The sequence below is a fragment of the Periplaneta americana genome, chromosome 4 (assembly GCF_040183065.1).
Source record: "Periplaneta americana isolate PAMFEO1 chromosome 4, P.americana_PAMFEO1_priV1, whole genome shotgun sequence".
In the NCBI taxonomy this organism is placed as follows: domain Eukaryota; kingdom Metazoa; phylum Arthropoda; class Insecta; order Blattodea; family Blattidae; genus Periplaneta; species Periplaneta americana.
Window position 1 is genome coordinate 13,861,719 of NC_091120.1, and position 25,732 is coordinate 13,887,450.

General features: G+C 36.0%; 1 protein-coding gene across 2 annotated transcripts in view; it reads left to right on the top strand.

Moving 5' to 3' along the window:
* Window positions 1-25,732, top strand: part of LOC138697523 (uncharacterized) — a 65,629-nt gene that overhangs the window by 18,609 nt on the left and 21,288 nt on the right. For both annotated transcript variants that reach the window (XM_069822833.1, XM_069822832.1), the window contains exons 2-4: window positions 1,789-1,883; window positions 18,747-18,879; window positions 23,728-23,813. In XM_069822833.1, the coding sequence (XP_069678934.1) occupies window positions 1,809-1,883; window positions 18,747-18,879; window positions 23,728-23,813 (294 nt within the window). In that variant the 5' untranslated portion in view covers window positions 1,789-1,808. The remainder of the gene's footprint in view (window positions 1-1,788; window positions 1,884-18,746; window positions 18,880-23,727; window positions 23,814-25,732) is intronic.

Consider the following 25,732-nt stretch of genomic DNA (forward strand, 5'->3'; position numbering starts at 1 on the left):
ACGAAACTATAACGTATCTGTGTAACAGTTATACTGTTATACACGACGTATGTAGTGATTATTAGTAAGGAATTTACACACGACGTATAAACGAGCTACTCATTGTATAAGTATAAGACAGTTAAACGTCTGTATATAGAGTTTTTATTAGTAAGACCGTATAGTTATAATAATCCCCAGGATGTGTGAACTTTTTGTACGGCGAATACTCGAAGGAACAAACAACTGTATATTTCCTAGTTTCCATCTCTGGCAAGGCAATGATGATCCATCATAGAATGTTAATGACAGAGCCAAGCCAGCTGCTTCATTGCTTCATTTGCTAGTAAGTTCCTATTTGTCACGATGCACGGTGTTGTGTCGTGTCGTAGAATATGAGCAAGTACATAGCTGTAATGATATGCTACCTATATCACGCAGTGGGCAGACATCAATCGAACGTCCACTCTAAAAGCAGAACACGGAATGTGTGTCAATCGGACCTAGAGATTGAAGAAAGTCTAAGTCTCAGTTTTATTTTATCACTGTAAGAATTATGAAAATAAACTATTGCGATACTGTAAGACACTATTTCGAGAGATTTTCATGGTAATGCTATATTATAACATCCCCGATACTAAAATAGTTATTTACGATACAAATATTAATCATGATATTTTATTTTGTAGGAAGCTTGTTTGGGAATGGAGGCCTCCACTGTCATACTCTTATTTTTTAGATAGCTCTTCTTTCTGATGTGTAGACAATTCTCCCGACTGCTTCACTGCTTTATTCCCTTTCACTGTAATAGTGAAACTTTATCACATTATGAGCTGGTTGTGGTATAGCTCAGAGGTACATTTGGTACCTCATAACATGTGCTCGAAATGACTCCCACCAAAATTTAATATTTATATTTATTATTTGCATTAGTATTTAGGCCTACATGTAGGCAATCCATCATGTTTTGCTTGCTGACTTATCGTTCATAAAGTGATTCTGTTTATCGTATTGCAAAACATGATACGAGTCAACGACAGACCCTTACCACTCGAAGAGTTAATAAAGATATTTATTATCCTTAAGAATTACAATGAATTCATGGCGTCATAAGAATAGGTGTAATAATACTAATAATAATAATAATAATAATAATAATAATAATAATAATAATAACTGTTATACATAAGATATTACATACAATTTTAAATTGAATTTTCAGAGGGAAAAATACATTCACATGTATGAGGATCAATCAATAAGTTTCCGGACTACCCTGAATGTAGGCAACACAGAGGTCATAGGAAACAGAGAAGTTATCTGTAATCAGGGAAACGCCTGGAACCTGCACTAAATGCATCACTTAAAGGCAGAAAAGAAGATTAGCCATAAGGCGTACATGGAGAGGTTCCAGGAAAAATCGCAATAGGTCCTTGACATGTTTGCACAAAATCACGTGTAGAAGTTCATTGCTTAAAGACAATCTGACGCTGTTTGATAGACTGACTCAACGGGCATGGAAGCAATGACCTTCAGTGACAAGAGCATGTATGTTTAACAGTACAATAAAATATACAACTGCAGTTCGGAAATATATTGATTGACCCTCGTATATAGTGCAATATTCTTTTCCAGAGAAATATTGTAAGTTTGGTATCTTGCTGACAGATTATGTAGTCTATTGCCAGCCTCCTCCAGACCATAAGCTAAGGAGTAGGGCGAATTTTGTAGTATCTTGATATCCCCTCTCATGTTGAAACATTGCACGACACTAGTCAATATAACATTAGTTTCTCCTTTCTGTTGCAGAGAACTTTCGAGACTTCGTCATGGCGGTCAAATGGAAGTCATGTATCTGGTTGTCACCAAAAACTGCGAGTCTTCTCATCGCAATGTACTACATCGTAAGTATAATTTCTGTACTTACTTTCAGTAAAATGTTGCTTGATTTGTATGTAATGGCGTTCCGTGAGGTGTAATTATGGAGGGGATGAGTTATGAAAATTAAGGATGTCATATAAGTTATTGCAATTTTAGAATAGTAGATTAGGCATTGGAAATAAATTGTAACTCTATAACGAAATGAAACTCTCGGAATAAAATTGCTTTTTATCGCTTATCGAAATGCAAATGGAACTTGAGTACACTTAAATATCAATACCGCTATTATGTCGACAGAATTCAAGCTTCATTGATGTCTATCTAACAGTATACCTACCTCATTTCTGTTATTCGTTTATTGTCCATTTTAAGGATAGATCAATGAATCGCTAATCGAATCTCACCTAGTTCTAGGTCAGCCAGTCAACCAAAGTTTCGTTTACAAAAATAATGTTTGTCGTAGTATACTCGTCCTTTATAGGAAAATTTCATTGACATGAGTATTTAATTTACTTTTACGTTATTTCATTTATTTTGCTATATTCTTTTACATATTCTTTCTCTCATAACAATATTTTTGTTCCGTTTTTGTATTTTGATTCTAAAACAGCTCTAAGAAATCTTACTTACACAGTTTCCACTTATTTATTATACTGAATTCATAACATCAATAATTAGTGATGGGCGATAGTCGATAGTAGGCCTACTATTGATACTATCGATGGTTATGACTTCAACTATCGAAACTATCGATAGTCAAATTGTTTCCAATACTATCGATACTTCTGGTGACTACCGATAGTATCGAAAAATGGAAAGGTCATTCATAATATGAGCCGTTCAGAGCAGAAGTGGTGTAAGTAAAAAATGTGTAATGAGGGTTAAAGTAAACATTCTGTAAAATACAGCGCAAAGTAGCAATTAATATTCAATTTATTTAAGCTATTACTAGTCAGTGGATAGCAAGAAGTACATATTAATTGCTACTTTGCGCTGTATTTTTACACAATTTTTACTTTAAACCTCATTACCCAATTTTGACTTACACCACTTTTGCTCTGAACGGCTCATATTATAAGGGTTTCAAACTGTAGCTGGGCAACATGATTCTTTTTCAACGATTCAGTCAGACACTACGAATCGTTTGTAACGATTCATTAACGGTTTGTTCAGAATACATCCCACTATATAATTCCAAGTATTCTTTTGAATCGTAAATGAACGACTCACACGATTCTTCACTTTACAATCATGGATAGAATAAAATCGTTCTATACATCTAATAGAGATGGTAGAGTAGACCCGGGAAGGATACATTCCCTTTATAGCCTATTGAGAGTTGAGACATTGGATGGTCTCTTTCTGATTGGCAAGAACCAGTTTTCATGATATTCATTAATCTAAAAAATGATGGAAGATAGTTATCCTCAATTATAATTTATAAACTCAACTTACAATTTACTATTAAGTACATTTTTTACATTAAATCCATATTTAACTACTACGCAAATTTCAAGCATGCACTCATTTTTTTATATTTGACTAAGCAAATTCAGTATTTTGTTTTCCCTTATCCGTTCCTTTTATCATGCACAATTCACCCACAACTAAGTAAGTTGGTCAGAAAGTATCTGTATTCACTGGGATCTTCAGTTCCCTCGGAAAGACTGTTTGTTATCCAAAACTGAAAACTTAATAAAAGGCAAAACCATCTGCATCCCAACAAAATGGAAATGCTTATTTTAATGTGAAACTTATTTTGGAGCACTGGCCACATGTGTAAAGAAAACATATGATGATGGCTAATGTTGGATTTTAAGGACAGATTATAATATTGTGTGTTATTGATATGTATTTCAGATTAATTTCAGTATATATAATTAAATTAATAGTTTAATACGTGTTTATATATAATTAAATCCAGAAATAGATTCTGTTTATAACCAATTAACAAAAAAGTTTGTAATAAGTATCGATAGTACTGATAGTTTAATTATAACTACCGATAGTAGGAACAACAATCGATAGTACTATCGATACTTTCATGACTATCGCCCATCTCTAACATCTATGCTTCGTTTTTAAAAATGCCATGTATTTTGTGATGATATTAAAGAATTTCCATTAACTTCTCTGGCATATATCATTCAAAATAATTTATATTAACTTTATATGTAAGTTATATAATTATTATTGCAGTTACGTTCTTGTGTGTGTTACAAAAAGATTAATTTGCCGAATAGTGCAGAGAAGTGAACATATAAATATTCTTAGGGCATAATACGAATTTTAGTTGTAACCGTGCCAAGCTAAATTTGAACGGATAGAAATACCTATATCTGAATTAAGATAGACATAAGTTATAGGTCTATGTTTCAAATTACATTTTTAACCACATTTTTATTTTGTTTTATCTTCAGTTTGGTGTTATTTGAAAACCTAATATATATAGTTTCAGAAAATGATTCTGCCACCATAATAACAACAAAAAATATTTAAAAGGCCAATCCGCGCGCACTCTGGTAGGCTACTTTCTTTCCTCTTTTTCCATCATCATCATCATCATCATCATCAACAACATGGCATCGACCCATTCTGTCCCCAATTAGAACTGTTGCTTCCATCGAAGTCTCGGACGACCTACATGTCTTCTTCCTTTCGGATAGTATTGGAAAGCTATCATTGGGAAGGGCTCTACCTCCATCCTACCTAGGTGATGCATCCGTTTACTTTGACTATTACACTCTTACTACGTCATACTACTTTTGACCAATAAAACGGTACGAAAGGACGTATTTCAACCAATCATGGCTGCTTATCGCACAATTTTATCGCGTCCCTAGCATTTGTTTAATTTTATCGCGTCCCTAGCATTTGTTTAATTTTATCGCGTCCCTAGCATTTGTTTCTTTGTTTGCCAACATTTGAAACTGCGCTGGTCTGGACGTCAAAAATATATATAAAATTACAAACCACTCCAGTCGATGCACAGCAGTTTCAAATATGACTCGCATTGGCATTCAAGAACAAGAATTAATAAAAATCACTGCTCATACCTATGCATCTTCTGAAATCCGATTTACAAATAAATGAAGAGCACCATTCGGAAATCCTGAATAAGTTGAATACACCATGTAGGCCTAAATCAACGAGTTCCACTTCTATTATGCACACGTCCAATATAACATCAATTGAACCACCAACCACATTCAAATTTGAAAATTGTACATTCAATAATTATTCCTTTTAAAATTATTCATTCGGAAATTCTGAATAAGTTGAATACACCATGTAGGCCTAAATCAACGAGTTCCACTTCTATTACGCACATATCCAAAATAACATCAATTGAACCACCAACCACATTCAAATTTGAAAATTGTACATTCAATAATTATTCCTTTTAAAATTATTCATGTTTATTTTTTATGTCATCGTCGTTAATTAAAACTTTTCTAACACTTGTGTATATTAGTTAGGTTATGTTATAGCTTCTGCTCTGAGAGGATAAAAAGAACTTCTACTATATGATATTATGGATAGTCACGTATCAGAGATTGTTTAATATTAAGACTTATTGAATAGTAATCATTACAATGTCTGTATAAAGACACTACTGCCATCTAGCATGCATCTAGCGTAATATTTGTAATGTTGAGATGGTACAATAATACATTTGAAGACAGTTGTATTTTCGTAAGTCAATTAATATTTTATTGTATTGGAGTACTTCGTTACTTCTAATCTTTATATACTTTCTTCTAATCGTGTAACAGTCAATTAAATCCCACTCGAGTTTTGATTTTCTCTAGATAAATCAAAACGTCTAGTGATATTACTGTTGATAATCCTTCACGAGTTGATTTAGTTCTTCTGTCTGAAGTTCATTTCTTATCTCTTCATTTCTCCTATGTTCAAATCTTGAAATTCCTGCTACTGATCGCGGAAACCTCATCTCAGAGACTTCAAATCGCCTTTTTCCAAAATATATACTTTCGTACATGTTTCAAACTTAAAAAAAAATATATATATACTTAAAATTGAGCTCGAAAATTAATTCTTAACCAAATTAAACCTTATTAAATGAGAAAGGTTCCGTAATAAACTAGAACCTCAATAGTTCAGTTGAAACAGTGCAGTCGAAATTAGCCAACTAAGATAATTTACAAACTTAGTTTCAATTTAGTACTAGAAAGTTGTTTATGTTACTAAATATTAAGGGGAGACAGAGGTGAATATTTCAAAATCCACAAAATTCATCCGATTTGTTTGAAATTGATCATGGATACTAAGTATGTTATTAGTAATGGACATACCAAGTTTCAACGTTCTAAGTACAATAGTTCTGTAAATATTAATAGTTTTATAAAACTTTATATCGTTTGATATAAAATGCTCCATACACAATATTGTAAGAAATTTTCAATATTTCTTTTTCTTTATATGTTCAGAGAAGGTATATAAATAATGATAAGTATTAGTTTATTGTGGGAATAATATAGTAATACAGTTATCTTGGTTTTAATTTCATACTTTTAAGGGCACAAAATCAAAAACTAACATCGGAATATCAAAATAAAGATAATAAAAATGGAAAAAACCAAATTTTCATTTTTTCTTCAGTTTTGTTCGAAAATTTCACCTCTGCCTCCCCTTAAGTGCATTACGTTACTTTATTGCCAGCCCCTTTCTACAGTGTAAGGAATCATTTAATCACTTAGTTTTTTTTAATTGAATTGACTCCAAGGAGTCTAGAATTATTTTTATATTGACAGTTTTTTTTTTCACTTAAAATTTTTGCAGCTTACACAAAATTTTTTTGAAGTTATTTGGTTCTACTTATTATTTTAATGACACTAGATTAACTACAAAATTTCAAATACATTGGTTAAAAATTACAATTTTGAGCCAAAACGTGTATGCATATCTTAATCCAATCTCGGAAACCAGCCTAAAACAAGTGTAACATAATGAGTGGACGTCATCGTAGAGAAAGCCCGTCATAACGTGGAATGTTAATAAAAAGTGACAAGGAAAGAAACCAAGTGGCACCTCCACACTGCATATTGATCTTGTGGATCAATGTAATATATCGGCATTTAATTTAATGAGTATGTCGAGCACAATTTAAGAATCGTGTATCACGGGTGACCAAGTATGTACAGTATATGTTTACCCCATTTAATCCATTCAAAAGTGATGAGGAAGCGTGGAATGGTCAAAACTGTATCTTAAATGACACGTAATTTCTACTGTCCCCATAATTATTTATCTACTTCTATCCATAAACTGAAAAATATCTTCCTTATGCAGGCTACAAGGAGATTGTAAGGTATGGTATTTGAAACAGAAGTGTTAATATGATTTGTGTTTATTTTCATATTCACCTTCAGGAATCACAAGTTAATATACAGGGTGAGTCAGGAGGAAAGGTACATGGTTTGAGGGGTGATAATATTGGTGATTCTGAACAAAAAACTTTATATTTCTTTTATTTACTGTATTGGTGGTAAGTTTGGAATGAATACAAGTTAATACAATATAAGATAAACGGCCCACTTCTGAATAAGTAAAGGCTGGTTCACAATAAACCAGAAACGAGAATCGGAACGAAAACGAAAACGGTAAAATTGTTAAAATGTGTACATTTAAATGTGAGCATTCACAATTAACGAAAAGCTTGCCGGAGCCCGGGATCGGGAACTTTGGCGTTCACGTTTCCGATCACAGCCCACTAGATTCATTCTATTGCCATATAAAAGCTATTTTGTCGTCGTATATTTTGTAGCAAGAAGACCGTGACATAACCTATACATTATTTTGTTCTGTGCTGTGCATCATGGAGCAAGTTTTATTTGATGAGATTCTAATATTGAGTGTTGAGGGAAATCCTCACGTTTACGATAAGCGGCGCGCCTCGTATAAAGATTAGAAAATGAAGGAGAATACGTGGCTCTCAATAGCTGCATCTTTGAACACCGATCGTAAGTGAATCATATTTTATTACTGTATTGGTTGTATTACACACTACATATTCATGCTTCAATTCAATAACTACTGTTGTGTTCATTTTTGTTCCATTACAAATGTTTCTTCTCTAATTAAATTATGTTATGGTAGACTTAAAATAGGTTGTGATAATAAAGATGCATGGGCATATTTATACTACCGTACCTAATGAAATGTTTCAGTTGAAATTTCGAAGTTGGTTAACCTGTGTTTATGTTGGCTGCCTTGTACTCATGAGAGAACGCCATTGGTCAATTATACACAAATAACATCAGAATGCGTAATATCGACTTTACATATCGTTATTGACATGCATATCGATATGCATAGTCGTCTACGTTTTCGGTTTATTGTGAACCAGCTTTAAGGCTCGTGCTCAGGAGGGAATTCCAATACAGAAAAAAATAAAATTAAAATTGAGAGTGAATAGAGATTAAAAAGTGTTTAATATGTTTAAACCCAAACTACAAATCCAATACAAATTCTTTTATTTTTTTATTAATTTGGAGAGGATTCGTGGTTAAAATAATATTAGAATAAAATTTTGTTTAATAATCTGGGACCTTGACTCATGCTATGATAAAAAGCTGCATTGGTTTTACATTTAGGTTCAGACAAACGCAGAGAATTCGTATTTTTAGTTCTATATTTATGTATACACCTTTCAAAAATGTTTAAACAGCAATTCAGTTGAGTAATCTTTCTGCTTTTTCTAACAAATTTTAATACTTTTTTCTGTAGTAAAATTAACGGATGTAGGTTGGATTTATAAGTCCCACCCCAACCTATAATACCATACATAAATATAGATTGAAATAATGCTAAATAAATTATACGTAAACAGTTAATTGACAAAACATTTCTTAGGACAACAAAGTAATAAAATGTTTTACGTAATTTATTACAAATATACAGTAATGAATATGATTATTCCATTTTAAATGATTATCAATAATTATACCAAAGTATTTAACCTCCTTAACTTCATTAATAACTGAACAATTGCAATTTATATGGGAACAATCAAAATTATGCATTTTAATTTGTATATGAACATACATTATCCTATATAATGGATTTATTAATTTGTCCCACAGAATAATCTCTGTAATGTTAGCAATTAATATTTGAGGAGAAAAATTCGCTCCGGCACCGGTGATCGAACCCGGGTCCTTGGTTCTACGTACCAAGCGCTTTAACCACTGAGCTACGCCGAATTCAATCCACAACACCGGATCGAGCCTTCCTCCTTCAGTGTTTCCCTTTGTGGCCTGACTCCAAGTTAGGCATATATTTTGACGTATATGTCTAGTGTCAACTGCCATTATACTAGGAGCGCACTCAGTTGAGTGATTTATTTGGCCGGGATTCCGAAGTTATGATGCACTGCTAGCTATGAGAATATTATGCATATTTCTCCTCAAATATTAATTGTCAACATTACAGAGATTACTCTGTAGGACAAATTAATAAATCCATAATATTCTCATAGCTAGCAGTGCATCACAACTTCGGAATCCCGGCCAACAAGTCACTCAGCTGAGTGCGCTCCTAGTATAATGGCAGTTGACACTAGACATATACGTCAACATATATGCCTAACTTGGAGTCAGGCCACAAAGGGAAACACTGAAGGAGGTAGGCTCGATCCGGTGCTGTGGATTGAATTCGGCGTAGCTTAGTGGTCAGAGCGCTTGGTACGTAGAATTAAGGACCCGGGTTCGATCTCCGGCGCCGGAGCGAATTTTTTCCCCTCAAATATTAATATATTATCCTGTTCTTAGCGATTTCGGAGGAAACTAATCGAAACAATGATGAACGGGAAAAGTGCAGGTGATAGTAAATTAAAACATTGTTACCTTATATTCTGTTTAATTCTGTACTGTTTAATTGTGTACTTTTCCATCGTCAACTTCAATACACTTTGCAGCTCTTGTAGACAGCTGATGTGTTGCTGATCTGAGCTGATTCGGGCATTTCTTTACTTGACCACAAGCATGTAAAATGCGAGCGAAAATTTCCTCTCTTGTTCATATCACATTTCATCTACAATTCTACCACAGTCTACTATATAGAGTCACGAAGCTCAATACGTAGTAAATATGCATCCATAGATAGTTGCTAGCCACTAGGATCACTAATATTGCCTCATTACAGACAATGCGAAATAGTACCGGCACAGTCTATTGTTCCTAGCACCCTCATAACTCAAGCTTCGTGACTGTATATACTATAATCGCGACGCTGTTATTCCAGGCGTGACTCCTCCTCTTTGCTTACGTCTTAGGAAGTCAAGGCTCTATAAAGTCTAGATAGGTAGTATCGTTCGCCATTTTTGTTCTTTCGTTGCCGAGCTACCAGACGAGGAATCTATTTGCCACGCCGTTAAACATTATCATGTCATAGCTCCTATGATAATAAATCAAACGCACTGTAATTGAGCAAATAATTGAGCGGCAAATAACGTCCTCGTGTGCTTTCTGCGAACGCCAACGAAAGAGCCAAAATGGCGGGCGATTATATCTTTAGTATTTATCCAGCCTTAGGAAATGCTTTACATCTTCATCAGCGAATCACAAGACACACGTTTAAATGTAGCCGACCTGCAACGTGATTGGCTGCCGGAAATTAGAGCGACGGGACTATAGACTGTGGTTTTACACTCAGGACGCCAGCCTACTGTTCATACACCACTGACTTCCTATCCCTCTGCAATCAGCAGGTTTCTACACGATTCACCTTGTCCATCTCCTAGCCATGTCCTAGCGCCTGGCCCCTGCGAATGATTTCAAGGTCACAAAATGCGCTTGCTTTTGACATCGCTGAACTATAGTAAAGAATTGTCGATTGAATACTTTCGTTTGTGGCTTCCTGTTCTTGCAAGAAAATCACAGACACATTTTTTCCCCTCAGAACCATAGTTCTTCATTGCTCGCGGCATGAGGTGGTTGGTTCCTCCCCCTTTACTTAGAAACCATCGCGAGTCGATACTCGTGTCAACAACGGACGCATCGATTGCGGGTTTGCGACACTCAACGCAAAGTAAACTTCACCTCACGCCTCGCACAAAGATGGCCAAGTGAGCTGCGTTCTCTAACAATGGGAGGTCGCAAATGGGAACGTGATACCCACAACTCTACTTATTTTTTTGAAAGATGGGACGGACAATTAAGCGGCCGAGCTTGGAACTACAGTGCCATGTTGCCAATATGGACTACCACGCTGCCAGCTGATGGAAGCTAGCAGTTGACGTTAAGATGGCTGACGTTAAAACATTCATTGACAGTTGACGCGAAGGTAAGAAAACAATACAAAAATCGACAGGGAATCAAAGACGAAACGTACCAATGCTAACACTGTGTGCACAATAAATGTCGCCAAGAGAGCACTCGCCACGGGGGTACTGTAAGTTTGGCAACTCAACCGTTGTTACCATAGCAACAGGCCTACCACCAGGGGCGGCCCGTCCTTATGTGCTACAGTGCTATAGCACAATGATAATTTTGCTCAAATAATGTATTTGCAAAACCACCATAGTATCTGATCTGCCATTTGACAATTTTCTGTGGTTATGTTCATGACGCGTTATAGAGTGTTTAGTCTTCGCTCTTAGCTCTTTGGTGCCTCAGGGGGTACAATGTGCTACTCAAAACTCTAAATGAGAATGTAGACAATTAATGCGCATGTGCGAAGCTGAAATCACTGCCCTGATTGGCTATTTTTACGCGGGGAAGTGCTGTAGTCAGCTTCAGCACAACACAGCTTGGAGATTGCAAAAGTAAAACGTAACGAGAGAATGCTTGTTTGTGGAAGAACTCGGAACTATTTACAATGTAGGCCTATTTGGTAATTCAAGTGTCCGACTGCTGCTGCCGTATACCTGGTTTTTGAGGTTCCTCCTGAATCAGTCGGCAAGCGACGGAGAATGGAATCCCAGAAAACTGAAGCCAAGGAAGTAAGTGACCGTATAATTCAGAAAACTACTCACCATTTCCAGTCTTTAAGCTATCTAGATGCAACAAAATTGTTAAACAGCAAATTTTCTGGCAATTTTTGGATAGCCTAATTTTCCTTAACGCTAACTTGAAGTTGCTGTCAACAGCTATACTGTACTGAACAAAAGAGTGTTAAAGACACAACTTTGAGTTCTATACGGAACACCTGCCTTCCGGAATATAGATGGAGCTGTTCAATTGTTATGATACATAGCCTCCAACAATTCACAGGATCCATTCTGTGAAGTAACACTGTCAATAGAAAAGAGTATGATATCCAAGTTGAAGGGTTTAACTCCAGGGTAATTGACAGGCTCTGCAGTAGGAAGGAACGTCGTATGGATTTCATATTTCGTCACTAGGCGTGTCTCAAATTAAGATAAATACATATAAGTGTATACAGTAGGCCAATATAGAAATTGTAGCACACTCATTATTTTGACCACCAGCCGCTGCTGCCTACCACGCTATGTGACATTCAGTTGTTTTTCCGATCGCAACGCTCCTGTCATGTCCCATCTTTAAAAAAAAAAAACAAGTATACAGTAGTGGCCAACAGACCCCTTCGCACTGCTCGTGAAGTCATCTGCCGTCAAGTCTGGGCCTTTAACATGCCTCGTACTATAGAAAACAATGCAACGAAGATATTTATGGCACTCATAAAAAGACCATTGTGATCCCAAACAATTTTTCAGTTATTGTGGGCTCTTTAGACACTGATGAAACACATATTTCCTTACAACGAGGATATGAAAATAATACAGAACGACTCTCTAAGAAGAATGTCATGTTATTGTGCTCACATTACATAGTTGACGATTTTCTTAATTTTCTTCGCTGTTTTACGGCTAGTTGTAGACGATTTACTTTCCTGCCCTTGCCGGCGTTTGTTGAGAGCTTTCTTGATGATCGAGTTCTGTAGTATCACTCAATAACGAATGGATCTATAGGCCTACTAGAGATCTTTTCGTTCAGTATATTAGCAAATGTTTGTGCTACGTTTTTTGAATTTGTTTAATGTAGGCCCATGCTACTCCTCAAAACACTTTTCAAATTTGTAAACCACACCCAACAGAAGGACGAATATTTCTCGGTGAAACACACTGTAACCAATCGGATTTATTACTTTCACAGTTTTTTCTTCACTATTTGTTTGCAGTATACTTACTTACTTACTTACTTACTTACTTACTGGCTTTTAAGGAACCCAGAGGTTCAGCCGCCCTCACATAAGCCCGCCATTGGTCCCTATCCTGAGCAAGATTAATCCATTCTCTATCATCATATCCCACCTCCCTCAAATCCATTTTAATATTATCTCCCCATCTACGTCTCGGCCTCCCTAAAGGTCTTTTTCCCTCCGGCCACCCAACTAACACTCTATACGCATTTCTGGATTCGCCCATACGTGCTATATGCCCTCCCCATCTCAAACGTCTGGATTTAATGTTCCTAATTATATCAGGTGAAGAATACAATGCTTGCAGTTCTGTGTTGTGTAACTTTCTCCATTCTCCTGTAACTTCATCCCTCTTAGCCCCAAATATTTTCCTAAGCACCTTATTCTCAAACACCCTTAACCTATGTTCCTCTCTCAAAGTGAGAGTCCAAGTTTCACAACCATAAAGAACAACCGGTAATGTAATTGTTTTATAAATTTTAACTTTCAGATTTTTCGATAGCAGACTGGATGATAAAAGTTTCTCAACCGAATAATAACAGGCATTTCCCACATTTATTCTGTGTTTAATTTCCTCCCGAGTATCATTTATATTTGTTACTGTTGCTCCCAGATATTTGAACTTCTCCACCTCTTTAAAAGCTAAATTTCCAATTTTTATATTTCCATTTCGTACAATATTCTGGTCACGAGACATAATCATATACTTTTCGGGATTTACTTCCAAACCTATCTCTTTACTTGCTTCCAGTAAAATTCCCGTGTTTTTCCTAATCGTTTGTGGATTTTCTCCTAACATATTCACGTCATCCACATATACAAACAGCTGATGTAACCCGTTCAATTCTAAACCCTCTCTGTTATCCTGGACTTTCCTAATGGCATACTCTAGAGCAAAGTTAAAAAGTAAAGGTGATAGTGCATCTCCTTGCTTTAGCCCGCAGTGAATTGGAAACGCATCTGACAGACTGATCTATACGAACTCTGCTATACGTTTCACTGAGACACATTTTAATTAATCGAACTAGTTTCTTGGGAATACCAAATTCAATAAGAATATCATATAAAACTTTTCTCTTAACCGAGTCATATGCCTTTTTTAAATCTATGAATAACTGATGCACTGTACCCTTATACTCCCATTTTTTCTCCATTATCTGTCGAATACAAAATATCTGGTCAATAGTTGATCTATTACGCCTAAAACCACACTGATGATCCCCAATAATTTCATCTATACATAGATATTTCTTCTTCAACCTCTTACCTATGGTTCTGAGTAGTTGTATACTGTCGAGAGACTTGTGTAGTCCACTAGCAGAAAATGAGATAAATTCATTAGCCTGAAAGTTTATTCTATTGCCATATAATGTATATTGTGTGAATACCCTGCCCTTTAGTAGCCTATATTTAGTGTAGTTTATATTTCGTGGATCAACTGTTATTTTATAAATGCATCATGTCTCTGGTTCTGAGATGAAGAACTTATTACCTATTAACATATCATTATCCATTTGCTGATACTTCCCGCTTATAAGTAACCTGTTCTGAATTCTGTATGAAAACGTTAACAGGAAGCTGAATTTACATTTAATGTAAATGGGAAAAATTATAATGCGAGAACCGAAAATCCACAAACAATTTCATAAGTAATCACTAAAACACTGCAACATATTAATGTGTTGGTAGGAAATGTCATGCCAGAATGCGCAGCGATAAAACATGCCTTTTTAATCACTAAACTATTAATCTTCCGATTGTTGAAATGTAGTTGCTTTAAATGCAGTAACACGTAAGTTACGTACAGTTCGCACGCACGCTTTCCATGAATATTGCGTTTACGATGCGACACGGCAAATAACACACTGAAGTATAGCAATTTGTCTATACTAATGTCGTGGATTTATCGGCAAATCTCAGACCTCGAGTGTCATTTATTACAGACTATTTCGTGCATAAAATAAAAATGTAAATAATAGATCCCTAAAATTCGCACACAGACATTGTGAAGTCGAAATAGATGAATAACGATTACTGCAATAATGAAATTGAATGTTTTTCAGTAATGCCAATTGAGAAAAGCGAAATACAGGTTTAAAAATGTTAATTAAATGTACTGCGCGTTCCTCTTGTTATTATAACAGAACTACGTTTTCATTATCGGCTGAAATTATTATTTAATTTAAACATTTTATAGTATAATTACGGCGGCAGGGTAACTACGGACTGGAAGGTCCGGGGTTCGATCCCGGGTGGTAACGGGATTTTTCTCGTTGCCAAACTTTCAGAACGGCCCCGAGGTTCACTCAGCCTCCTATAAAACTGAGTACCGGGTCTTTCCCGGGGGTAAAAGGCGGTCAGAGCGTTGTGCTGACCACACCACCTTATTATAGTGCCGAGGTTATGGAAAGCATGGGTCTCTACCTCCATGCCCCCGAAGTCCCTTCATGGCATGTGACGGGGATACCTTTTATAGTATAATTACAAATAACCTGATTAATACATTAATTATTGTTATGAAGGAGTGTCATTTTCTTTAGATACAATGGACATGGAATTAGAAGAAGACGATGTAGATGTGGAAGTAGGATTTCGCACTTTATTTAGTACATCATCGACTTACGTGCAAAATTTTGGCGACACTGGCTAAACAAAGAACGATAATGCGATAAATTGATAGTGATAAATCGAGCTGCAGAAATTATCGCGATGTATGACTGTGATTGATTGGAATTCAAAATTTCATTACACTTAATTGGCCGAAAATGGAGTGACGACATATAAACGAAATAGTCAGAAAAAATCTTTCTGAAAATAAAATCGAGACTGCTCCCTCACATTCCCTTATTAGGCATGTTTTAATGGGAACCTCTTGTACATCATTTTAAATAGTTACAATATAATATTAAAATTATGTAGCTCCATGCTCACAACATTTTAAAATTAGGCTGTTACCCAGTTGAGCTCGAAGTTTATCCATTCACGTACTTATGTCTCTTACTTTGTGATTTATCAGATCATAGTTTTACTACTGTAGGTATGCTCATTACATTAATTTCTTATTTTAGTTATTGTTTAGTTTCATACTCGTATTTTTATACTCGAGATAGGTTGTTTTCATTGCAGTTAAGATGTCCTTAATGTCCTCGTAACCATGGATATAAACGAGCTGTAGTTCAAATAAATTATGAACCAAAAGTGGAAAGACAAACGGGAAGACCAATCAAGAAGTCCTAGGATAGCTACGTTAATAAAGAAACATATCTTCTTTCGACCTACATCCATGACTGGATGATGGTGATGATAGTGAAGTTAATGATGTTGACAGTAATATAGTTTTTACACTGGACAATTCTATTCTCGCTTAATTTTGAGATATTCACCTTAACAGAACATTATTCTCTCTTTATGTTTAGACTAAAGCTACATACACGCTATGCTGACATGACCTGTTAACACTTATTAGCACGTGTTATATAAAAACCTAGACCCCATTTTTGAATGAATGAATGAATGAATGAATCAATGAATCAATCAATCAATCAATCAATCAATCAATGCTTGCCATGATGTCCCATGTTGGGCACAGGCCTCCTGTGATGGGGTTAGAACCCCCTCGACATGGATGGCTCAAGTGTACTCGCTTGGTGAGCCAATCCAGGCGAGCTTGTCGTGTATACTACTTTTGTGACATGGTTAATAACCCTGTTCAACTTTAATTAGACTCAGCACTCTGTTCTTTGTCCATTTTTTGCACTATCCACATAATACTAACACCATCACTTTGACAAACACTGATTGCTATTTACACTATTTAATTGACACTTTCCCAACACTGACTTTACTATTTACAACATTTATCTAACAGTTTCACTAATACTGACTTTACTATTTATAATACCTTAACACTGATTATGTTATCTATTTACAATGACCTTCCCTAGTTCTTTCCACAAAACTCTGTCCTTTGCTGTCCTCGACCACTGTTTCCCCGCCTCTTTGGCAAACATGTCAGACCATCTGAGACATGGTCTTCCCTGTCCTCTCTTTCCGACGTAGGGGTCCCACATCGTGACTGCATGGGTCCATCTTCCCTGGTGTAGTCTCGCCACATGCCCCCCCCCCAGGTCCACTTCGTTGCCGTGGCTCGTTCTGCTGCGTCAGTAGTGTTCGTCAGTCTTTGTAGTGTTTCGTTTGTCATTCTGTCTCGTAGCGTGATGCCCAGTATTTTTCTTTGCATCTTTCTCTGGCATGTTTGTATATTTGAGCGTTGTCTCTCGAATAATGTCTAAGTATGACAGCCGTATAGCAGAGTGTGAATGAAAGTGTTTAAATTACTCTGATATGTCGTGTTATGACGTGTTTTTTGCGGGATCTGACACGTTAGATCAAAATCTGGACCTTAGATTTCGTTAGACGTGTTAAGAAGAAACCCACATTTTTCTCTGTACGTATCTGTAAATGATTTAAATGGTTGGAAATAATGAGAGTCTTGGAAATAAAAAGTTTGTTTGAATTTTCAGACAAACTAGGGGGTCATAAACGGAAAATAAATAAATAAACAAAAATATATATTATAATTAATTGATTAACTAGCGGACTTACTCGTGTTAATTATGTAAGATTTGTGCGGCTTACAGCTGTTTCAGTGCTTCACGCACCATCCTCAGAGCCTACTAGATCACGGCGTCATCTCGAATTTCTCTGCCTGTTATGTGGGTGTATTTGATTGTTGAAAGGTGTTGAAGAGTGGAGTCAAATAGTGTGTGTGTACTGAAATTGATCTGTGTGTTGAGAATTTGATCGGGGTGTGTTTTAGTGTGTTTGTATATTTCGTATTGTTCTAGTGTGTTGAGTTTTTGGTTCTTGGGTTGTATGTGTAGGATTTCCTTGTCCGTATTTATGTTATTGTATGTATGGTTAGCATTGGTTATGTGATCGGCGTATGTAGATGTATTGTGTCCTCTGGTTATTGCTTTAATGTGTTCTTTGTAGCGTGTTTGGAATGATCTGCCTGTCTGTCCTATGTAGAACTTGTCGCAACTATTACATGTGAGTTTGTATACACCTGTGCGGTCGTATTTATTTGCTTGTGTTTTTTGTGTGTAGAGATGTCTTTGTACTGTGTTTTCTGTTCTGTATGTTATGTTGTATTTCTGCTTTCTGAATGAAGATGCGATCTTATGTGTGCTTTTGTTTTCGTATGTAAATGTGATGTATTTCTTGTGTTCTTGTGTTTGTGTTGTGTTTTGCGTGTTTTTGTGTTTGTTAAGTTTTTGTTTTGTCTGTCTTATGATGTTGTCTATTATGTTTGGATTGTAACCATTTTCTTGTGCTATGTATTTGATTGTGTTCACTTCTTCATTGTAGTGTTGTTGGCTCATAGGTATGTTGAGTAATCTGTGTACCATTGTCCTGAATGCAGCATGTTTGTGTTGTATGGGGTGGTTAGATGTGTTGTGTAACAAAAATCGACAACAAACACACATTTATTTATATATATTTCATTTTGAAGATTTGTGCTCACAAATCTTACATAATTAACATGAGTAAGTCCGCTAGTTAATCAATTAATTACAGTCAAGTGTTAAAAGTAGTGTACGCAAGATTCAAAATGAAATATATATATAAATAAGATAAGTGTTAACCAGAGAGACGTTCTGTTTATGATTCTTTCTTGTGAATCTGAACTGTTGTTGCAGGTGTTCTCAGTCGTGGTCACGGTGCTGGCTTGCATCGGCTTCAGCGTGCTCACCCCGATCAACATGTTGCAACTGGAGAGCGGCAAGAAGGAGGCGAGTGAGGGAGACGAGGTGTTGCTGGAGGGCATCACCTGTGAGTCTCAAAGTGCATCATATTTATTATAGCCTCAAGACCAGAAGTTCAGACTAGAATATACAGGGTGTTTCAAAAATACGGGGCATAATTTCAGGTATATATTTCCCACATGTAGACAATCAAAATAGTTCATTACAACATGTGTCCGGAAATGCTTTATTTCCGAGTTATGGCCTTCACAACATTGAAATTCACCGGAACGTTTTTCTTTCCGCAGGTGGTTGCCGTCATAGGAGACATTAAGAGGCCACTCTGACAGTTCATTCCGAGGCGAAGGTTACATTCAGTGTTGTGTAGGAGTTAGACTGTGCGACATGTATTCAAATCAAGAGCTGGCAGAGATACACTTCATGTACGGTAAGGCGGACGGCAATGCTGCGCTGGCTCGTCGTTTGTACCAGGAGAGGTACCCACAGCGACAATGTCCAGATCGGAAGACATTTGTACGTCTCCATTACCGTCTGTGCGAGTATGGAAAATTTAACTCTCCTGGTTTGGGAAGGGGACGACCAAGATCTACAACTCCAGAAGTACTGGAGGAGATTCTGGAGGCTGTGAACATGACTCCTTCTATCAGCACACGAAGGGTAGCGTTGCAAGTCAATGTTCCTCATACGACTGTCTGGAGACTGTTGAAAGAGTATCAATTGTATCCTTATCATTTGCAACGTGTATGGGCCCTGTCACTAGCAGATTACCCTGCACGAGTTAGGTTCTGTCAGTGGTTCTTGCAGCAGTGTGGTGTATATCAAACTTTCCTGCCTTAGTATTATTTACAGATGAAGCACAGTTCACACGAGATGGCATAACAAATTTCCACAATCAGCATGTATGGGCGTATGAAAACCCACGTGCAACTGTTCCATCTCATCACCAGGTGCGGTTTTCCCATGTGGGCCGATATCATTGGTGATCGATTACTTGGCCCCCATGTACTTGTAAACAGACTTACGGGGCAGGCGTACACAAACTTCCTGGAAAACACCATACCTCATGTTTTAGAAGATACTCCACTGATCAATCGTCAACACATTCACTTCTTGCATGATGGCGCTCCTGCACACTTCAGTCGTACGGCTCGCCGGTACTTGGATCGAAGGTTTCCTGATCGATGGATAGGTAGAGGTGGCCCAATTGCTTTGCCTCCACGCTAACCTGATCTGAACCCTCTCGATTTCTACTTGTGGGGCCATTTAAAATCATTGGTTTATTCGTCTCCGGTGCCTGATTTGTAATCCCTTCGGAATCGAATTGTGTCATGTTCTGAGGACATACGCAATACTCCTGGAGTTTGGGATCGTGTTCGCAGGTCAATGAGACATCGATGTGAGGTCTGTATTCAAGCAGGAGGTGGACATTTTGAACATCTTCTGTAATGACAACGACCTGCGGAAAGAAAAACTTTCCGGTGAATTTCAATGTTGTGAAGGCCATAACTCGGAAATGAAGCATTTCCGGACACATGTTGTAATGAACTATTTTGATTGTCTACATGTGGGAAATACATACCTGAAATTATGCCCCGTATTTTTGAAACACTCTGTATATTCTATTCCTCCAATGTTGATCTCGAAGTTTCAATCTTATTCAAAGGCGTCCGCAGAAGGTAGCCAGTGGTAGCAATTGTTACCACTGAGATTTTTATTTTTTACGACTTTACGAGTTCGATACATGTTTTCTCAAACCCTCAGTAAACAATGAAATTCAAGAAAAGTGACTCCTTCAAACTATGAATATGTGCGCAGCAGAGTGCTGCAATGGAGTTAAATCGCTCGCTTGAACTCAGTCGAGTGTCGCACCCTCGAGTGAGATACGATCGGTCGTGATACGCTCGTAATAAATAGAATTACAGTACAGGTCATCTGACCTACATGTCTTATCTTGTATGGAAGGCGACAGATAAGATACACATATGTTTTTCTCACACGGTAAAAATAAGGCTTCATTTTCTGCGTTTATGACAAACGTTTAATGGAACAATCAATGGAACGTACCAAAACAGGAACATGAAGTTATAAATAAAATAGTATGAAAAACTTCGATACAAGTTATTATTGCTAATTAATAATTATTCAATATTTGATTTACCACATATATATGATATGATAGGTCCATACATAGTGTTCCGCCTATATACTGTGACAATGTAGAAATGTTTTACAAAATATTATTGATATAGAAGTAGATTAATAACAATATTAGTACAGAGATAACGTCACAGAAAATATAATAAAACGAATAACCATGCTGCACAACTGTTACAGACGCAAAGATTGATACACTAATTATTAGAGATTATTATTATTATTATTATTATTATTATTATTATTATTATTACTAGAAAACTTGATACGGTTCTTGCATTATCGTGATTGTGTTCTCCGTTTGTAATAATTGCATTTACATCCAATAACATCTATCAGATGTGGCAAAAACAAAATAACTCCTGTGTGGAAGAAAAAAAAAAACATTTAACTTACCTACAACATTTATATTACATTTTAAAGCAAGTTTTGTAGTTGTACTATGGAGAGGTCAGTTAAACACTGCAAGTTTTGAAATGATAAACATCTATGATGTTACTACACAGTTCATCACTGTAACAAGAACGAATGTCTAACGCTCGGCTTATACCGTTAGAGGATTTATCGCCTGTGACAATTTTACCCATCATGCATGTGCGCTACCTATCGGATTATGCTATGAACTACTTGGCGCTCGAGCGAAAACGTCCGATGCAACCTCTGGTGCGCAGGGTAATTTATGTTTCAGAACTGGCTACTTTTTATGATCAATTTCCTCTCTCCTTGTCCATCCGCTTTCTGTAATTTTCTAACCATCTTGCTGCCATTGAGATTGAATCCTGCGGGCGCCCTTGATCTTGTTTTACATTCCATGTTCAGGTCGACAAAATAGAAAACTTAACGAGTATATGCTGAATTTAACTATTGTTTTCGGTGTTATATTCTGTATTATTTATGTTTACTAATTTACAAAAAAAAAAAAAACTATGAACTAATTTGTTTGAATTCACACTAAATTAATAGGAAAGTGTTTTTAATATCATGGAAAGGTATGAAAATATTCGATGTATAGTCGTGTCGCTGTTATTTCCGGCGTGACTCCTCCTCTTTGCTTACGTCTTAGGAAGTGAAAGCTCTATAAAGTCTAGGTAGGTAGTATCGTTCGCCATTTTTGTTCTTTCGTTGCCGAGCTACCAGACGAGGAATTTATTTGCCGCACCGTTAAACATTATCATGTTGTAGCTCCTATGATAATAAATCAAACGCACTGTAATTGAGCAAATAATTGAGCGCAAATAACGTCCTTGTGTGTTTTCTGAGAACGCGAACGAAAGAGCCAAAATGGCGGGCGATTATATTAAGTATTTATCGAGCTTTAGGAAATGCATTACATCATCGGCAGCGAATGAAAAGACGCACACGTTTAAATGTGCCCGACCTGCAACGTGATTGGCTGCCAGAAATAAGAGCGACAGGACTGTTGTGTAATGATCTCAAAGTGGTCTTGGCTGTATGAAACATAGGAATAAATGAGTTGAATGCTGTAAATACTTTTTTTCTTGTTTTGGTGCATAGGCTACTATTTCCTCTCAAAATATATAATACTTTTTTTAAGACTCTGTATATCCGATGATTGTCCATGTCTGACAAGTGGCCTGGATGGAATTCGTGAACCCGATACTGATAGGTGGGCCGTCTTGCCTCAGTCCTGATAGAACCAGATCTCGTTTTGCGGGCGAATGGTCTGATATGCCCCAGGGTCCCATAGAACCAAGCCCTTCCTATCAGTATCAGAAACACGTAGCCTACTACCTTCAAGACTTCACACCAGCCTGTCTTTACTATGGCAGATGATAGATGAAAATGAGGTGGAGATGAAAAGTGTTGTGTGAATGATTCAGGGAAGCGAGAGTAACCCGAGAAAAACCCTCTACAACGTCTGTTTGTCCACCACAAATTCCATCACGACTTGTCCTGGGATCGAACCCGGGCGCTAGCTTTGAGTCACAGACGCGGTCTATAACAAAGTATTACATTATGTTCCATTGCACTACATTACGTTACATAAAAGCATACTACGTTACATTATACTAGAAAAACAAACACAATACTTTCATACTTCCACTCGGTAATGAGTTTTGGAATAATATTCTGGGGAAATTCCACAGATAGTAACAGTATATTTCTATTACAAAAAAGAGTAATTAGAATAATAGTAGGTACCAAATCTAGGGAATCGTGTAGGACTATTTTAAAAAAACTACAAATAATGCCCATGGCTTCTCAGTATAGCTTTTCATTAATATAATCTTCCTCGTATGTAATCGTGAAAACTTTGTAACTAATTCAACAGTTCATAGCATAAATACACGTCAAAAATTACTTTCGTACTCCATCGGCAAGTCTATCGTGCTATCAAAAAGGAGTGCGTTATATGGCAGTAAATTTTTTTAATAGCCTCCCTATCGATATAAAAAATTAAACTCAAAACATAAAATTATTTAGGGCCAAATTAAAGAAGTACTTAATTTCTAACGCCTTCTATTCTGTAGGTAACTTCATGACATTCAATAACACTTCATGAAATTGATACTAAAACTTTGTGTTGTACTAGTAGACTATATTGTAAATCTCGTCTTTATATATTTCATCTAGACTGTGACTATAAATTAAGATTTTATAATAGTATTAAGTTTTTTGACTTGTTCCATTTTCTAGTTGTAAGCAATGTATGAATACCGTGGAATGTTAATAAATACAATACAATACAATACAATACAGTAATAACGTAGGTAAAGTTTCTAATGTTTGTTGTTTTCAGCCGCCAAACTGCTCCTCGTGGTGCTGATCCTCTCCTGCGTCCTCAGTTTCGTCACTAATATTTTGATGATCATCGGAGTCACTCAGGTACGAACTCTTCTCAAGGCTCTCAAATTATAACTAAGGCGAAGTTAGTATATTCGTCTACTTATGGCTGTATCTTGTGGATTTAATGTTTAATAGTTGTAATAGTAATATGCGTTACAAGAGCGGTATGTTGAAGTTTTCATGTTCGAGGAAAAGTTTGAAAAAACGAAACGTAGTTGAGCTTTTTTAATTTTCGAGAATTGAAAGAAAACATATCGCTCGTGTATCGTACATTATTTTGTGCGAAGATCGTTGATTACATACCTGAAAGAGGAATTACTAATTAATCGCAATGAAATCTCCGTCTTGGTTTCTGTTCAATGACGGCAAATTTGCAAAACAAAAATATCTATCTTCAACATTGTTGCTTTAAAATGTTTTCTGTGCCATTATTCAGTCTATCATTCAGTATGGTATAATTGTTTGGGGTGGAAGTACAAAAATTAATCTTAGTCCGTTAAATTTACTACAAAAAGGAATAATTAAAATTTGTTTGAAGAAACGTTTCGATTATCCAACTAAATTAATTTATTCTGAATTTAATGTATTTAATATTGAACAAATTTATAAGTATACGCTGTAAGGCTAATAAGTTTGTATTACAGACACACAATTATGACACAAGGCGAAATATTAATTCAACATTAGTAGAACCTAAATGTCTCACATCTGCTGGTTTAAAGCATAGCATAAATTTTGGCCCTCGGTTGTACAATGCTTTAACTAAATTACACCCAGAACTTCTAACATGTAACCCACTAACATACAACAAGAAAATTAGAAATGTGTTAATATCTTCAATTTGATTAAATAAATTTATAGCCTATGTGTATGAATTAATCAACCTATATTATATTTGTATTCTATAATTTTGAAATATATATTAGTCCTACTTTTCACGTGCGATATTATCCTTCTCTAGTGTTAATATTATATTATATAATTCCATTGCCGCTGTAATTATAATTTAGTTCCTATTTTATTTTACTTATTTATTTTTATTATTATTATTATTATTATGTTTTATTTTAATATTATATCTGAACTGCGACCGAGCACGAGCGCTGCTCATTCGGTCTCAAATTTTGTTAATACTACTTATCTTCTTTTTATATTGCTTGTATTATTTTACTTCTATTTTTCTTGTTTGTTTGTTTTGTAATTGTATTCTTTATTCTGTATATTTAAATTTAAATAAATAAACTATACTCCAGCAGGCCGTGATATACGTCTGTCTTTTTTCTCCCCAGTCTATGATGAGTTTGGAATCTTGTTGATTTTTTCACGGCTTCCTTAATGTTACTTGCATCACGAATGCAGTAACTTTAGTGGAGTTGTAGAGTTTACTTAATTTTTGCAAATATTTAAAAACAATAATTAACAGTGCAATTTAGGTGAAATTGCAGTGGTAAGTTTCCAATTTATAATTATTACTATATTGAACGTCTCTAAAAATAATATGTTAAAAGCCTAAAGCAGTAAAATCAATATGTCACTTAAGCGGTAAGAAGAGGGAAATTGTTATGTGTGTTAGGTTGGGAATACTGAATGTGGAATTTTAGACTTTCCGCGGATTGGTTTTGTGCGGAAACCAAACAAATACGCAAGATCTCGCACAAAAATATCTTGTCAACTCATCAACTGATAGTCGGGACCAGTCAGAGCAATTAACTGCCAAACTAGAAAACTTCCCAGTCAGCGGAATCATGGCACATTGCATTGCATTTAACCGCCTGAAAGAGCGTTACATTGCATTCGAGAGTGAAAGGATAACAAGACACTGCTTCACCAATGTCTAAGTGCTCTAAGCTGCAACTGCCGATATGGAAAATAAATCCTTTTACCCTCTTCCTGAAAAAAATGGATCAGCAAGAGACAAGAATCGAGAGCGACTACTGTATATTTTCGAATATAAGGCG